At 45.7% G+C, this 15,887-nt stretch overlaps 1 protein-coding gene across 1 annotated transcript in view; it reads left to right on the forward strand.

Annotated features, from left to right (window-relative positions):
- Nucleotides 1–1,536: 1,536 nt before the first annotated feature.
- ZCCHC14 (zinc finger CCHC-type containing 14) overlaps nt 1,537–15,887 on the forward strand; it is a 53,357-nt gene continuing 39,006 nt past the window's right edge. The window contains exon 1 of the mRNA XM_027737879.2: nt 1,537–2,488. Within this exon, the coding sequence (XP_027593680.1) occupies nt 1,925–2,488 (564 nt within the window). The 5' untranslated portion in view covers nt 1,537–1,924. The remainder of the gene's footprint in view (nt 2,489–15,887) is intronic.

Consider the following 15,887-nt stretch of genomic DNA (forward strand, 5'->3'; position numbering starts at 1 on the left):
TAAATGCAGTCGATGGTCTGTGATATTCCACAGGGAAATAAAAATGGATAAACTACCAGCATTTGGAATTTTTTGTGGTGCAGCAGTTCGTCTTAGCAAGGTGTATAATGAGATTTCCAATAAACCATCACCCAAAGGAACGAGCCTTTCTCTCTTCTGCGATACCAACACAAGTGGTCACACAACTCATTGCCCACGTTTGGACATCTGTGCATCCCATAAAGATCAACTCAAGACGAAATGCAATTTTGCCTCTGAAAACATCAATGTTGGGTCTTTTGTTTATCTGCGGTGCAGCAAAATTGCACTTGTGAAAATAAAACACACGGTCCGTCTTCCAAGAAGATTAGACTCATATAAAAATCAAGTCCGGACTCATTTGTTGCCTGCCTGGGGCTGCATTTAAAAACGTTATTCCTGGCTTGTCCCACTTAAAGATATTCGCCGTGTCATTTATCCAGCTGATGTGCAGTCTGGCTACTGGGCTACAACAGCCAAACAGAAAAACACTATGGAAAATAGGAATTGTGTTCCCGCCTCTTGGCTGCCGGATGTCATCCATGCAATCCACAGGCAAATCTGAAGCTGATAAAGCTGCTACAAAATGTGCATTGCTATGTCACAGTCAGCCAGAATTCCAGTTTAGAATGGAGAGTGGGAATGCGGGGGGTGAAAAAATTACCATTTTAAGAGGTCTTTAGTGTCTCTTTTGTTTCCATACTGTATTTAAAGACAGTCCGAAATCAACGGCCAAATTGGCAGAGCACAGGTTGGGTTCGTGGAGGCTCAGGCAAATGCTGGTGCCAAAAGCTGGCATCACACTCCCAGCAGCAGCTCCATCCCTGAGGATCTTTGCCATCCTAAAACAACGGCTGAGGAAGGAGGGCATCGTAGCCATTCCCTCTTTTACTCCGTAAGTCTCCCTCGTGGCTGGAATGAGTGATTTTGACTGAAAAGTCGGGGGAAACCACACTGCCCCACACTGGAGCCAGCAAAGAGCACGGGCAGCACTGTGAGTCAGTGACAGACTGGAAATGCACCTGCCGTGAAGGAGAGGAGGAAAGTGGCCAAAACCGACTTGGGATCAGTCAGGATGTGCCCTGAGGCACCACTACAAGGTACAGGGACAACCCTGAGAGGGTGGACAGGAGCCCCAGGCCCAAATTCTTCACCACAGCCCCTCTGCGGGGTCAGCAAGGCACAGCCCTGCCCTGAGAGGGGTCATCGCCCCCCAGAGCCCACTGAGGGCGGATGCCTCCCCAGCCCCGCCGCTCCCGCTCCCCGCGGGCGGCCACACACAAAAGGTTGCTGCTCCCGCCCCTCTCTTATTTAAGGGCCCTGTTGACCAATCAGCGTCAGGGGCGGGGCTAAGGGGGAATTGACAAGCCCCCAGACCCCACTCCCGTGCGCAAGGGAGGGGGCGGGGCGGAGGGCGCCGCCAGCCAATCCGCAGCCCCAAGCTTCCGGCCGGGCCAATCAGCGTGGCGGTGGGCGTGTCCCGCCGCGGGGTCAGGCCGGGAGCGAAGGCGCCCGTCGCTCCCTGTTCCTCGCGCTCCGCTAGCGGCCGAGCCTCCTCACCGTGGGATCCCTCCGCCCTGCGCGCAGCGGCCGGCGGTGTGTGCGCGCCGCTCCGTCCCCCTCCGCCCCGTGAAGGGATTATTTCCCGCGGCGGCGGGGCGGCCCCAGCGGGGTCCCTGTGCGATGGAGGCACCGGGCGCCCGGCGGAGGGACGGAGGAGCCGCCCCGTGAGGAAGGAACGGGAGCGCAGCGGCCTCCTCGGGGCCGCCGGCGGGCGGGGACCCCGCGGCCAGGCCGCGCCTCAGCGCTCGGGCCTGCGCCGCCCTCAGCGGGGCCCGGCCCGGCCCTGCCCGCCCGGGGCTGCCCCAGGCCGGGTGTGCGAGCCCCCGCCGGGGCGCGGGGCACGATGGTGGAGAAGCGGTGCCCGCGGCTGCAGCGGGACGGCGTGTACCGCTGGTTCTCCGAGCTGCCCTCCCCGCAGCGCGTGGAGTTCCTCTGCGGCCTCCTGGACCTGTGCATCCCGCTGGAGCTGCGCTTCCTGGGCGCCTGCCTGGAGGACCTGGCCCGCAAGGATTACCACTCCCTGCGCGACTCCGAGATCAAGGCCAACAACCCCGCGGACCTGGGCAGCCTCACCAACCTGACGGACGAGGTGGTGCGCAGCAAGCTGCTCGTGTCGCTGGCGCTGCTCGGCTCTGCCCACCGCGAGGCCGCCGGGGTCCTGTTCCGCACCCTCACACACATCGACTCGGTCATCAACAACTACGGGCTGCAGCTCAACGAGGGCCGCACGGGGGATGAGTTCCTGTTGCTCTTCACCATGGCATCCAACCACCCGGCGTTCAGCTTCCACCAGAAGCAGGTGCTGAGGCAGGAGCTCACCCAGATCCAGAACATCATGGCCAGCACCAGCAAGAATCCCAGCACCTCTACCCTCAACACCATGGCAACCTATCCTGGCTGCCATAAGGTGGGTATCCTGCTTTTCCACGCGGGAGTGGCACTGCTGCAGGGCACAAGGTTTTAAACCTCGCGTTAGCATTTTAGTGCTGAATGGCAGCTGAAGAAGCTGGCAGGGTTGCTTGGTTGATGATGGAGATGGTCGGCTGAGGGCAGAAAGAGGATACACGGAGTTTTTAGGGGCTTGTGACATTAAGTGACAAGGGCATCACGAGCTGATTAACAGCACCAATGTAAATCTTCCCTGTTTTCTCCTCAGTGCATCTGCTGAGGGGACTGTCCTGCCAACTGCATGGAAAAGCAGTGATTTAGGAAGGGAAACAAACGTGTCTCTACGTTCAGGAGCAAGCATCTGTTTAAAAGTTTCCCTGGAAGAAGTTGGAGAGGAGGTTCAGCTTTGGGAGTAGCTGTCCAGTGGCAAAGGCGTCTTGGTGCGTGTGGGTTTTGTTTAGGGGATGTGATGACAAGCATTTGGATTTTCTGATGCTAAACTAAAAGAAGTGTTGTCATTTCTTGTCACCCTTCGGGTATCGATCCTGGTGTCGGGGTTCACCGTCATTAACTTGCTGTTCTTTCATTCGATTGCAGCAGTCAAGCTACACAGAAACATGTTAAGATGTGCTGTTAGTAATTAGATGTGTGACTGCTTAATTGCCCTCAGCCTGCTACAAATTAAGGAGTCAAACTGTCTTTCTGCCTGATTTTAACCCGCTGGAAAGTTCAAACTAAGCACCAGCTTAGTTGGGGGCATGTGAGCAGTGAACAGGCTCCTGAGGATGCTGGAACTCAGTGTTACCCTTCTCTTGGGAAAGATGGTGAATCCCTAAAGGCTCTGAAAACCCCTGTATTGGGGTAATCCTAAACAGAGCTCCTGCTGAGGGCTCAGTAGAGATTCCATTACATTGAATGTTGAATTTCAGACTGAGACAGAAGTCTCTGTAGAGTCTTCCCCTGAATACAAATGTCCTTCCAATTTCTTGTCTGCATGAGCACCTCTGCTTTGTAAAATTTGCCTGAGAAGTGTTAAACTTTGTATTTTTCTCACTCTTCCCTTCCTGTGTTTTGTGCTTGTTCTTAGCCTTTTGTATTGAGGGGAAAGAACAAGGTATGGCAAAGCCTCTTCAGTCAGTTCAAACCTCTGTGTGAATAAAGTATATCTGGAAAGGATATTTCACACAGGATGTAGAAGGGTGTAATTAAAACCAGAAAGAGCTTCTTTTCAGATACTTAACTACTTGCAGCTTCCCTTATTCAAAAGCTGTACCGACCCTGGGTTTGAAAGGAAACACTGCAAATCATATACGAGTTTTCCCAAAAAAAGACAAAATCAGGCAGGCAGGAATGGTTTTTTAGAGTCTGCTTTTGGAGCTGCAGCATCCGTGGAGCTGAAAAACTCAGGCACTATTTCTGTCAATCTAAGATGGACGGAGAATCCATCCTGCCATTTTTCGTGCCAGCAATAAGGCATCCAGGATGGTCATTGGATTTTTCTTTTCTTCTGAGCTCATTGAAGGACTGTCTCCTTAAAAAATACATTTTTATAAAAATTGGTGTTGAGGACTCCTGGTTGGCTAAGGGCAAAGTAGGTGAGAGGGAACACAAAGGTGACTTTGCCTTCACAGCCTCTGAATGTGCATTTTGTTTGAACTGAAGCAGATTTCCTTCAGCCTGTTAATTTTTTTCATTGTTAACTGGTAATTTTGCTACTTTTAGAGTAAGCAGTTGGCTTAAAGCAGGAGTTGGATGAAGCAAGTGGAAAACCCAATGTCTTTCTCCATTCAGCCCCGTTTAAATATGCACAAATAAATTCCAACACGGAGGCCTTAGATCTTGTGATGTTACCAAGTTATGTTGTGACAATACTTGTGTTGTAACATCACCTACATAAAACAACGTGGTTGTGGAGAGAAAGTGAGTGCCCTGAGCTGCTGCCTGCCAAGAGTCCTGCACTCCTCTTCCTCCTTGGAATTGGAGGAGAATTTCCTCCCTGGTGCCAGCACTTTCTCATGGCTCCTGTTGCTTTACTACAGCTTGAGCCACGCTGAGCTGGGGCGTGAGGCTGTGTTTTAAATGAGGTGGATGCTGCTCCTCAGTCCTCAGCACAAACCTCCCTGAGCTCATCCTTAAGGAGATGGAGAAATGGTCACCATTTGAAGTCCTGAGGAACTCTGGGAAGCTGGGATGGCGTGCATATGTGACTGAGTGCAAATAGGGAGCTCTTTGTGAACGGGGTTATCCTTCAGCTTTTCCTCGTGAGTGTGGGGATGGGGAGTAACAGTGTTTACCTGTTTTACTGTTACAGTTTATGATTTATGTTTAATTTGTTTATTCGGGGAGATGCAACAAAAAACTCGACCAGTGCTCTTTGTTCTCTTTGCAGAAACAAATGGGAATGTGCTGCTGCTGCTTAGCCAGTCCTGTTAAAATACGATCCAACTTGATATTAGCTGTAATTTTTTTCTGAAGGATTGGAGCTTGCCATCCTTTTTTCCATCTCCTATCTCTTTGCCATTTTACAGTGAAATCTCTCAGAAATAAATTGTGTTCAATAGTGAGGAGGCTGAACTGTTGATACAAAATCACTGTAAATATTTCATGATTCTTCAAGTTGCTTTGGGGTAGGTGAACACATCTGAAGTTGTTCCATGATGCAAACAGCTGCTTATTCCTGTTTTCTGTTACTGTCTGCAGTTTTTGACTATGTGGAAGCTCCAAACAGCTGCCCATGTATTTTTTTTTTGCTTTAATTTGTGCTTTTTAAGATGCTTCTTGGCTTATGTGAATCTGAACTTTGCAGGAAAAGGTGGCTCTGGCTGGCTTTAAGTAGGTCAGTAATTATAAGATTCATGGTTTCTACCTGATAGTATAAAATGAACATTAAGTTCCTTGCCCTAAGTAGGGAAAATGCTGCCCTCTCTACATTGGTTTAGTCTCTGTGGAGATGGAATCATGAATATCCTGAGTTGGGAGGGACACACATGGATTATTGAGTCCAACTACTGGCCCTGTGCAGGACATCCCAACAACCCCACCATGTCCCTCAGAGTGTTGTCCAAAGTCTCCTTGAGCTCTGTCAGCCTTGGGACTGTGACCACTGCCCTGGGGAGCCTGTTCAGTGCCCAACCACCCCCTGGGGGAAGAACCTTTCCCTGATATCCGACCTAACCCTGCCCTGACACAGCTCCAGCCATTCCCTGCCCCTCTGGAGAAAGCTTATTCTTGCCCCTTGTCCTGTCCTGTATTTTCTTCTGGTTTTGAATGGTGCCAACACTTGGAGCACTAGAGTTGTGGATTCCTCAAACTTTTTCCTTGCAGGCACGAAATCTAAGGTGGTTGTACAGTTTTTAGAAATTGAAACAATGCTGGTTGTCTTCGAATGAAGCCCAGGCATAAGTGTCTTAAGAATCATGTCTTAAAAAGGTTTTTTCCTGGTGTGAACAGTAATGGGCTTGTTTTTAACTGGAAATGATGTAACTGAGTGTTTGTGCTGGTTGTGCACCCTGAGATGCCCATTCAGATGTGTTTCTACCTCTGCCACAAAGGAGATGGGATGGTTTTCTGGCTAGCACTTGGAGCCTGACCCTGCAGGCTCTGTATATAGGTATATAGTGCTTAGAGTGCAGACTGCTGCTCTCCTAAAGGAGGGGAGCTGAAAGCATCAGGACACATGAAAACCTGTAGCCAAATATCTCCTGCTGTGCAGGTGAATTGCCACTTCTGCATTTGTAACCCACAGAGAAGGAAGAAATGACTCAGCTCCCTCCCAGCACCTTGAACCTCCCATTCTGACTTGTGTTGTGGATGACTTGTGATGATGAAACATCTCTTTTGGCAAGAGTTGAGAAAACTTACTGGTTTTATTCACTCTTGGTTGATGGTCGGACCTGATGGTCTTAAAGGTCTTTTCCAACCTTAGTGATTCCTGGGGGCGTTTAGCCAGGAGAAAAGGAGCCTCAGGGGGGATCTTCTCGCTCTCTGCAACTCCCTGACAGGAGAGGGGAGCCAGGTGGGGGTCAGGCTCTGCTCCCAGTGAATAAGTGACAGGACAAGAGGAAACGGCCTCAAGCTGCACCAGGGAGGTTCAGGTCGGACATCAGGAGGAATTTCTTCATGGAAAGGGTTGTTAAGCATTGGAAGGGACTGCCCAGGGAAGCAGTAGAGTCCCCATCCCTGGAAATGTTCAAGGCCAGGTTGGATGGGGCTTGGAGCCACCTGGTCTAGTGGAAGGTGTCTCTGCCCATGGCAGGGGTTGGAACAAGGTGAGCTTTAAGCTCCTTTCCAACCCAGGCCCTTGCATGATTCTGTGACAATGATTCTGTGATCTGGTTGTGTCTTCAGCTGCAGAGCAGGGTCAGAAATAGTCTCTCTGGCTGCAGCTCGTTTGCTGCTGAGAGGGAACAGGAGTCAGTGACTCTGTAGTTATGTGGCTGTTTCGGGTTGGTATCTTGTGAGTGGGGAAAAGGGTTCTTGCCTAGTCAGCTTCCAAATACTGCACCAATGGCTATTTCCAGTTTATAGCATAAGGGACTATTTTTCACTCGTGTTCATTCCATAGGCTCATCTAAAATTCCAAATAACTAAAGACTGTATATTGGGAGCTGTGGAGAGCTGATCTTCCGAGGGGTCCTGAAATACCTTCATCTGTCTGCACTGTTTGCCTCAGGGGATTGAATGGACATAACCCCATTCAGAAATATTCAGATTTCTATTTTTATTTTTTATCACCTGTGGAGTGATGAGTTATAAAAAACTATCACTTGTTGGGTTGAAACTCAGTCCTTAAGCCCTCACAGAGAAAGCAGCCTCATATTAAATGATCTGTGTCAGCTGCCTTTATGGCTTTTATGTGAGCTTTGTAGGGATAGAATAAATCACGACAAACTTAATTTTTAGCCTCTTAACCCATTGAGGGTATTTCCTGGCTTTAGCAGATTATCATAGCTGTTGCTGGCTGGGATTAGAGGTGTTTACTCACTGATATGAGGAGATGCTATCTTGGAGAGATCTCGCTTTCAAAACCACATGAAACCAACCTCAGGAGCTGTAGGGGCAGGTCTTGTAGCTTCCAGCTGGTGACATGTGCCAATCTCTGCGTGGCCTTTGCATGTCCTTTTAGAATTCTGAGCGCTTGAGACAACATGAATTGCACAGGTCTCTTGATATTCAAGTTGAGAAATGTGAGGCTTGGAGTTCTGGCTCTTTTCTTACTGAAGTTCTTGTTTAAAATGTTTTTTTGTGGCTTTGATAAAGTAGTTCAGTCTCAAACCCGCAATATTTTCAGAAATGAGCTTTAACATATGAAGGAATATTTGGAAGACAATGGTCTCGTAGTAGTAGCAGTATTAATTACCATGAAATTCACTTTGCTTAATCATATGTTACGTGATGAACTTTGAGTTTAGAAACCTAAATGTCTTTGCTTGGGAAATACACCGTACCTCCAAACATCAGGGACAGAGCAGCCAAAAAAATCTGTGTTGAGCTAATAATGATGATGTTTTTTCCATGAACTGTTTTCCCTTTTTGGCTGAATGAAGTTTTTGTTTTAAGAGCACATTCTACTTTGCTTTTTAAATTTACTCTTTTTTCTACTAATTGCCTCGTAACTGCTAGTTGTCACTGGAGCAACACTGAAGGCCTCATCTCTTGTGGAATAAAAGTACCTGTTTTAAGGTGCTGGATGTTTTGAACTGTCCCAGGCTCTGAACTGTTTTAATTGAATCCATGCATGACCCTTGTGCTGGAGAAGCAGAGCCAGCAGGAGTTCACCACACCTCACAGGCATTCCAGTGTCTGACTTCAAAGGTGCTGAACAGCAGCCTTGTTTGGGAGTGTTTAACCATTTGGTTTGGTGTTTTTTTAAAATGTTTGTGTGGCTAAAACTGAGATCCCGTCAACTTCAGGCTGGATGGTGGATACAGCACTGCCCCTTTCTGGCAGGGCAGAGCTGGGAGTCTTCTGTATCTTATATATTCAAACACTCTCGTGTCCATTTTACTGCTTGCTCTGGAGTGCTTTTTATCCTTCAAAAAAGCAAATAGAGTCCCAAGAATATAGATAAGATTTCTCTGAATCCACAGAATCTTATTACAGAAGTACTGGATCTAATTTGTCTTTTGAAATGAGAACCATTGTCACACTTAAACTAGAATTTGACTTGACTCTTTGGCAAAAGGATTGGAGCAAGTTGAAGTTGTTGTCCATTGAGATTTGAAATGGGTATTAAATCGAGCAAAGAGATGTTGATATGGTCCAGATCTGTATTTCTTTGCATGGGTTTTGTAATGAGCAAACATCCAAATTCCTTGCTCAAAGCAGAATTTTTCCATCACTCCCATTGGTATGATTATCCAACAATCAGCATTGGGAGGGATACACCTTTTAACAGGTGTTCAGGCCAGTATAAGGTTTCAGGGTTTTTGTGAATAGATGAAGTGATCCAGAAATAAGCAGATCAGTTACTTAAGAGTAAGATCTTAATTTTAATTAAAGACCTGCCAAGTCATGGTGATAAACAGTGGAAGTGAACACTTTTCATGTGTATTATGAATCCTTTACCAGTGTCTTTTTTTTTTTCACCATAAGTGGAAGAAGAAAGGACATCGAAGTTCTAGAGCATATCCAGAGAAGGGAACAGAACTGGGGAAGGGTCTGGAGCACCAGGAGCAGCTGAGGGAGCTGGGGGGGCTCAGCCTGGAGAAAAGGAGGCTCAGGGGGGACCTTCTCTCTCTCCACAACTCCCTGACAGGAGGGGGGAGCCAGGTGGGGGTCGGGCTCTGCTCCCAGGGAACAAGGGACAGGACAGAGGAAACGGCCTCCAGCTGTGCCAGGGGAGGTTCAGCTTGGATATTAGAAAAGATTTCTTCATTGAAAGGGTGCTCAGGCATTGGAAGGGGCTGCTCAGGGAAATGGCAGAATCACCATTCCTGGAAGAAAAAAATGTGTGGATGTGGCACTTGGGGACATGGTTTAGTGATGAACCATCACTAAAGGACCTCTAAGGTCATCAAGTCCAACCAAACTGGTGCTGGTTGGACTTGATGACCTTAGAGGTCCCTTCCAACCTTAATGACTCTTTGATTTTATGATTCAAAGTAGTTTTATTACACTCAAGCCATTACTTAAGTGGATGTTGGGGAGGGGAAGGAGGGAAAAATACAATTCGGTGGATTTGTGACTCATCAGATAATTTCTTTATGAATTGTTGCAGAAGAGCCCAGGGTGGCAATGAACCCTTTAACCAGGAGAAGGCTCCTGGGATCATTGCTTGGCTTAGACTTCAGCAGGTTTTCAAATTGCTTCTTTGACTCTCCATTTACCTCCCAAATATATATTCCAGCCCCATGGGGGCAACCTTCCAGCCCAGTGCTGGCAAAATTAATATGGTAGCTCTGAAGTCAACATAATGTTAACATTTTAAAGGCAGATGTCATTAAGGGGTAAAGACTTGTATAGCAGATAGGACTATGCTACACTTGGAATTCTCTTGGGAAGTGTAAGGGAATCTTCCCTTGTGGTGCCCGTGCTTTTAACTTTTGGTGGCATCAGGTGAAGGAACAGGGACACACTTGTACAGCAGTGCTGGGATAGAGAGCAGCAGTGTTTGTTCCAAGGTCGGGTTATTAGCAGCTCTCTGTTTTGATTTTGAGGTGTTTTTAATGATTGGTTTGTAAAACTCAGATTTGATGAGTCCAGTAACTCTATGGTAGATTTATGTTCCTTGTATTAACAATGTTCACAATTCTTTGAGCAAAGGATTTTTAGTGGAAATTAGTTTATAAAATACAAGCCAGACTAATTTTGGTCCATCTGTTCTCCAGAATTTCTAAGGAGCCTTGGAGCAGGTGTGTGATTGTCCCGCAGCGTTTAAGTACCACATGGCTCATTTCATTCCAGAGTCTCACAGGACAAAACCATTTGATCTATTACCCATTTTCCTTTGGAAATGGGAACCCTCTTCACCCTTTGTGTTCCAAGATGGATCCCTTCTTACCAACTTCCTGAGAATAGATGTATTTGGTAGCTGTTTGAACATGGATGCACCTGGTGTTTACATCTGTTTGGTAGACCCTGGTTGTTGGAACCACTTGAATTTCTAGCACAAATCAAACACTTTCAGTTGTATCCATACCCCAGTCCAAGAAAGCAACTAAATGTGTGTAAATTTAAGTGTTGAGGACTTTACTGGATGTGTGGAAAGTTGGGTGTGTTTGTGAGCACTTCCTAAATGTCCTTGTGGAAGAGCCTGAATCTTCCACAGGAGTAGGTTGTAATTTTCTTCTTGTAGTGGGAGAACAGTCAGGTGTTTGTATATGTCATAAATGCAGAACTGGTGCCTGAGGCTATGATTTCTCAAGCAGCTGGGCAGACTAATGTCTTGTTACTACCAAGAGGAAGCTGTTTGCTCATTCTTGCTCCTCCTGGTGTTGTCTCAGTGGGTTTTGAGTTCTGGGTCCTTGCACTGATTGCTCTGTCTCTGGCTCGGATTTAGCCTTGTCATGCATCAACAGACTGACAGCTGAGTGTTAGCAATGCAATTTTTCCAAATTATATAAAACCTGAGTTTTGTCCCTGTGCTGGGAAACAGCAGCTTATCAGTCTGAGCGTGGATGGGCTGTGTCCTTCCCATCAGGCTTCTGCTGGAGCATTTTTGCCATCAGGATTGCACAGTCTTAAAGACCTTGGTGTTAACCTCAAAATAAGCTGCTGTTAATGCTCACTAATATGAATCTGGCAGGAGAGAAGTTGTGTTTCCCCCCCCCCCGATTCAGTGCTCTGAGTGCACTTGCATGTGTTACCTGCTCCAGCCTCAAGCCTGAAGGTCAATTTATGGCTATGAAAACCTTTTTTTTTAATGGAGAATTCCAAAGCCAGTATGGACAGCAGCATTTATCTGTGAGACTCTCCTAGAACATCATTGGCCAGTGTTGAAAACTGAATGTCACGTGGAAAAGTTTCCCTGAATGGGAGAATATGTTTGTGTCACTTGGAGCTGCAGCCCCAGGATCTCACTGAACTGACTCATTGCTCTTATGTTTTGTTCACTTTTCCTGCCTAAATTTCATACCTGGTCAGGCATAGAAATCCATATTCTGTTCTCTGGGATCCTGTATCATTGTTCCATGTATACATGGTGCTTTGGGTAGTGGCTATGTTGATTTTTTTAGTATTGGCTCCACTTCAAACTAAGTCAGCAAATACTTTGCTATTAAACCATGTATTTTCTGTGCTCTGTTTAGTTATTTTTAAAGGAACAGATAATTGATGTTTTGGTCAAACTCTTACCACATTAAGTTTGATTCCTATCAGTCCTGTTATTCTTATGAAAGCTTTTGCAGTATTAAATGTTAGGCATTGTCCCTTGGGAGCAAAGCTAAGAGTTACTGAATACAGCTTCCCAGATTTACCCTTTTCCATGGTGTCTTCCACTGTCTTGCATAGCTGCAGAGCCACTTCAGGCCTGACAGAGAAGCACCACCTGTGGAAGTAATTGGCTTTTTTTCCCTGTGTGCCCTTTGGTGGATCAAGGGTTTTGGAGAGTTTTCTAGAGCTGCTTTTGCTGTCCCAAGGAGGTCTGAGCCTGTAGGACCTCTCTGATGCTGGGAAGGAAATCACTGCTGTGTTGGAAATCAGGATGTTGTTGGATGGCTGGTGAAAATGGCAAAAATATGATAATGGCAAAATTCTAGCAATGACTTCTGTTCCCTTGACACATTTGTCTTCAACCGCTGAGTTGAGGCAATTGTTTCTTTTCCTGGTGACTCCTGGGGGTGGAGGGTGTGAGGGCAGTATTTTTGATCTTTCTGTATAATTCATGTTGGGAAGTATCCAGTGATAGTAGCTGATACCAGTTCAGATCCATCATTACTGTGGAGAATGAGGCACAGGATGCTTCAGGCTGAGCCTCAGTCGTTGGGTAGTGATCCATTTTCTTTGTTATTCTCAGTTATGGCCACTGCTTTAACTTGAAATGCAAGAGATGGGCAGGGTTTGGATCTGGAAAACCAGAAGTCCATCTGTGAGCCAGATGCTTTGCTGTGGTGGGAGCAGATAAAAGAATCACAGAATCATCCAGGTTGGAAAAGACCTTAAAGCTCATCTTGTTCCAGCCCCTGCCATGGGCAGGGACACCTGCCACTATCCCAGGCTGCTCCAAGCAAAGCTGTAACACTGGAATGCAGTAAAAATAGTTTTAAGAATCTCTTCTGCACCCAGTTGAGTGTTGCAGCTTTCAGAGTGATTGAAAAGCCTGCAGACCACTCTGATATTAAAGTAATTTATGAATAATGTGATGAAACTGTGGATAGATGCATCCTTCTCCCTGGCCCTCTGGAAAATGCTGTGCTGAGGGTAAGATTAGGCAGTGTAGACTATTTAACTCTGGACTTGCTGCTGTATTTGGTTGGTTTCCTTGGACTGTTTCTGCTGATGTTCTCAATTTCAGTTGTAAAATCCAGTGTCTACTCTTTAAATGTCTGATGCTGTTTCCTCTTAAACCTGGAATGATTCATGATTTTTTTTCAGCATTTATAAAATGTCACTCCTGTGGTTTGTTGTGATGTATGGCCTGAACATTCCTGGTTCCTTGATGCCAACTTACCCCCCTTTACTGTGGACTGTTACTGCTTCACCAAACAAGCCTTTAACAGTTCTTGAGCAACACATGTTTATTCCTTAATGGCATCTTGGCTTTCCCTGAGATGCTCCCGATCCTAAAAGGTCTAGAGCAATTTGCTTAATACTTCAAATCTTCATCTCCCTGGAATGCCTAGTTCTTTATTCAGAATCCAGTGACTCCTTGTAGTTGTTTGTGCTAAACCCAGAGTAGGGAATATAGGAGTGTTTGTACGTATATAGGGAATATTCCTCCCAGAATTTACCTGACACTGAGTTTGAACAGGTCCTTCCTGGGCATCTCCTGTGAAGCTTTTCCCAGTGTTTCTCCCAACCCTCCCAGGACAATATCTCCTGCGGTTCCAAGCTGACGGGTTATTGTTCCTCTGTTTGGCTTGGCCTCAAATTTAAAAAAAAAAAAAAAAAAAAAAAGAAAAAAGAAAGAGGAATAAAAAAAATGCTGTTACTATTTTGGAACTAAAACTTTGACTTGCAAACCGTTTCTCATTATTTTACTTTCCCTAAACAAATCCAAACCTTTGCAGTATTGGTATGTTTAAGTCAGTGGAAAAAATTATTTAAAATTTGGAATGGAAGCTTGAAGCAGTCGGATTCAGTGGTTATAACACCATTCAGCTCCCTAACAAAGTGCTCCATTTGGAACTAATCAGAGCTTTGTGATTTTTCTAGGCCAATTTGGAACTGCTTTGATGTGCGACGGAATCAGATAGTATGAGCTCAGTCAGACAAGACATATGGGCTAAATTAATCTTTACCAAGTATGTAAAAATTAAATCTTTATGGGGGAAAAAAATGGAGGTTATGTGTAAACAAAATGCAAATTATAAACTGCACGCGATGCTTGTAAGGAGAGTGGAGAGGAGGGAATACGAGATAAGAGGCAATAAATTGTAACAAACTGCTTGTTCAGAGATTTTCTGGAGCTCTGTGGCTGTTCTTACTCAGTTTCAAATGCTGTAAGTGTTTATATTTCTGATTGTTCTGAATATTTGAAGCCTGGTTGTTCAGGATAACATAGTCCTGCATGAATCTCATTTCCCAGCTCTCTCCTCTGCGCTCTCCCTCTGCCAGGAGGATGGTGCTCAGCCCTCTGGAACTTCCTCTCAGCAGCACTGGGCTGGAGTGAGAGTTTAATGAGCTCCAGGAGGGAGACTGTGTGAGATAAGCTTTGGTAAAGACTGACTTTGGCAAGGAAATTTAAACTCTTCCCCACCCTCCCCCTGAGCTTGAAGTGTAATGGCTGGTCTTAACATCAAGTGAAAGCTTGATGTTAAGTTTTGTTAGTGGTGGTAAGCTGTGCTGAAGAAACAGTATATAATTATATTTATGTATTTATCTATAAAATAAGCTTTATTTTTTGGTCATAAGTGCTGAAAAGAAAAGCAGGTACCTGTAACCCTCTATTTTCTGACGTCCCCCTGCCTTTCTGGTGTGATTTCTTTACACATAGAAGCTTTTTATAGATGTCAGGTATACAGAGTCTTTCCCTGGTGCTACTGCCTAAAACTGCATATAAATCTATAAATGTCAGTCTTAAAATGGAGCTTACAATAGGTAATTGTATGGAGTGGGGATGTGCTATTTCTGACTTACATTGTGTGTGCTGACTGATGGCAACATGTAATGGTAGGGTGTGCAAAGTATTGTTTTCAGCATAAATTGTCCTAACTCATGGCACTGTGTCAAGTGCACAGGGTCTGAGGGAGCCTCTTCCCTCACAGGGACCTGAGGTTGCTGGTATTTAGTTGCCATGACTGAAGGATAACTGATTCTGTTATTTTGAGGTGCACATTTTCTCCTGTGATTGTGCAAGGCTGAAATCCACGTCAAATTCTAATTACAGCTCTCCATTCTGGGATTTCAGGTTGATTCAGAGTATGACAATTGAATTTCAAGTAATGTAGTTACTCTGATGAATTACTAGGAGTGCTTCTGTTAGTCTGAACTCCCTCTTTAAGGCACCCTTTCCTCTTCAAGGTACTTAAACCCTTGTGTTCAATACTGCAAATGTAAGTGTTCATCCACTTCTGCTTCTCATTACCTAGAAAACAAGAGGAACGACCTTACTTAGAGACAGGTGAATGTTATGTTACAAGTAATTGATGTTTTTGTGTTGCTCTATAACTGGGAATGCTCTGTGGCAGGCAGCTGAAATGAGCAGTGTCCAATTCTGCCCTTTCTAATGACTTTTGTTTGTTTCTGTAGATTTAAGCGTGGTGAAAATAAGTTTTCTCACTCTAAATACAGTTTAGAAGGTACATTTTAGGCCATGAAATCTCTTTCGATGCTGCAACTTTCTGCTTGGGCATTTGTGGTGTACAGTTTTTCATTGAAATGTGATCATGATAACAGGCTTTTTAATGGCAAAGACAATAAAAGCGTGTTTTTCTAAACTGGAATTTTTCATTGTAATCTGTGTGGGAATATTTGGAAATGCCTCGAGCCTGCAGCTGTGTGGAGGTGATTGTTGTGGTGTGACCCCAGCCAGCAGCCAAGCCCTCGCTCCCCCTGGTTGGGATGGGGAGAGACAAGGAAAAGGAAAAGTGAGAAAACTCGTGGGTTAAAATAAAGACAGTTTAACTTGTGGGTTAAAATAAAGACAGTTTATGGGTAAAGCAAAAGCCACACATGCAAGCAAAGCAGACCAAGGAATTGATGCCCCACTTCCCATGGGCAGGCAGGGATCCATCCCCAGGACAGCAGGGCTCCATCGCGGTGACTTGGGAAGACAAACGGCATCACTGAACGACCTCAACTTCCTCCTTCTTCCCTCA

This window comes from Pipra filicauda, unplaced genomic scaffold (genome assembly GCF_003945595.2).
Source record: "Pipra filicauda isolate LSUMZ 115617 unplaced genomic scaffold, ASM394559v2 scaffold415_size613988_pilon, whole genome shotgun sequence".
Classification (NCBI taxonomy): Eukaryota; Metazoa; Chordata; class Aves; order Passeriformes; family Pipridae; genus Pipra; species Pipra filicauda.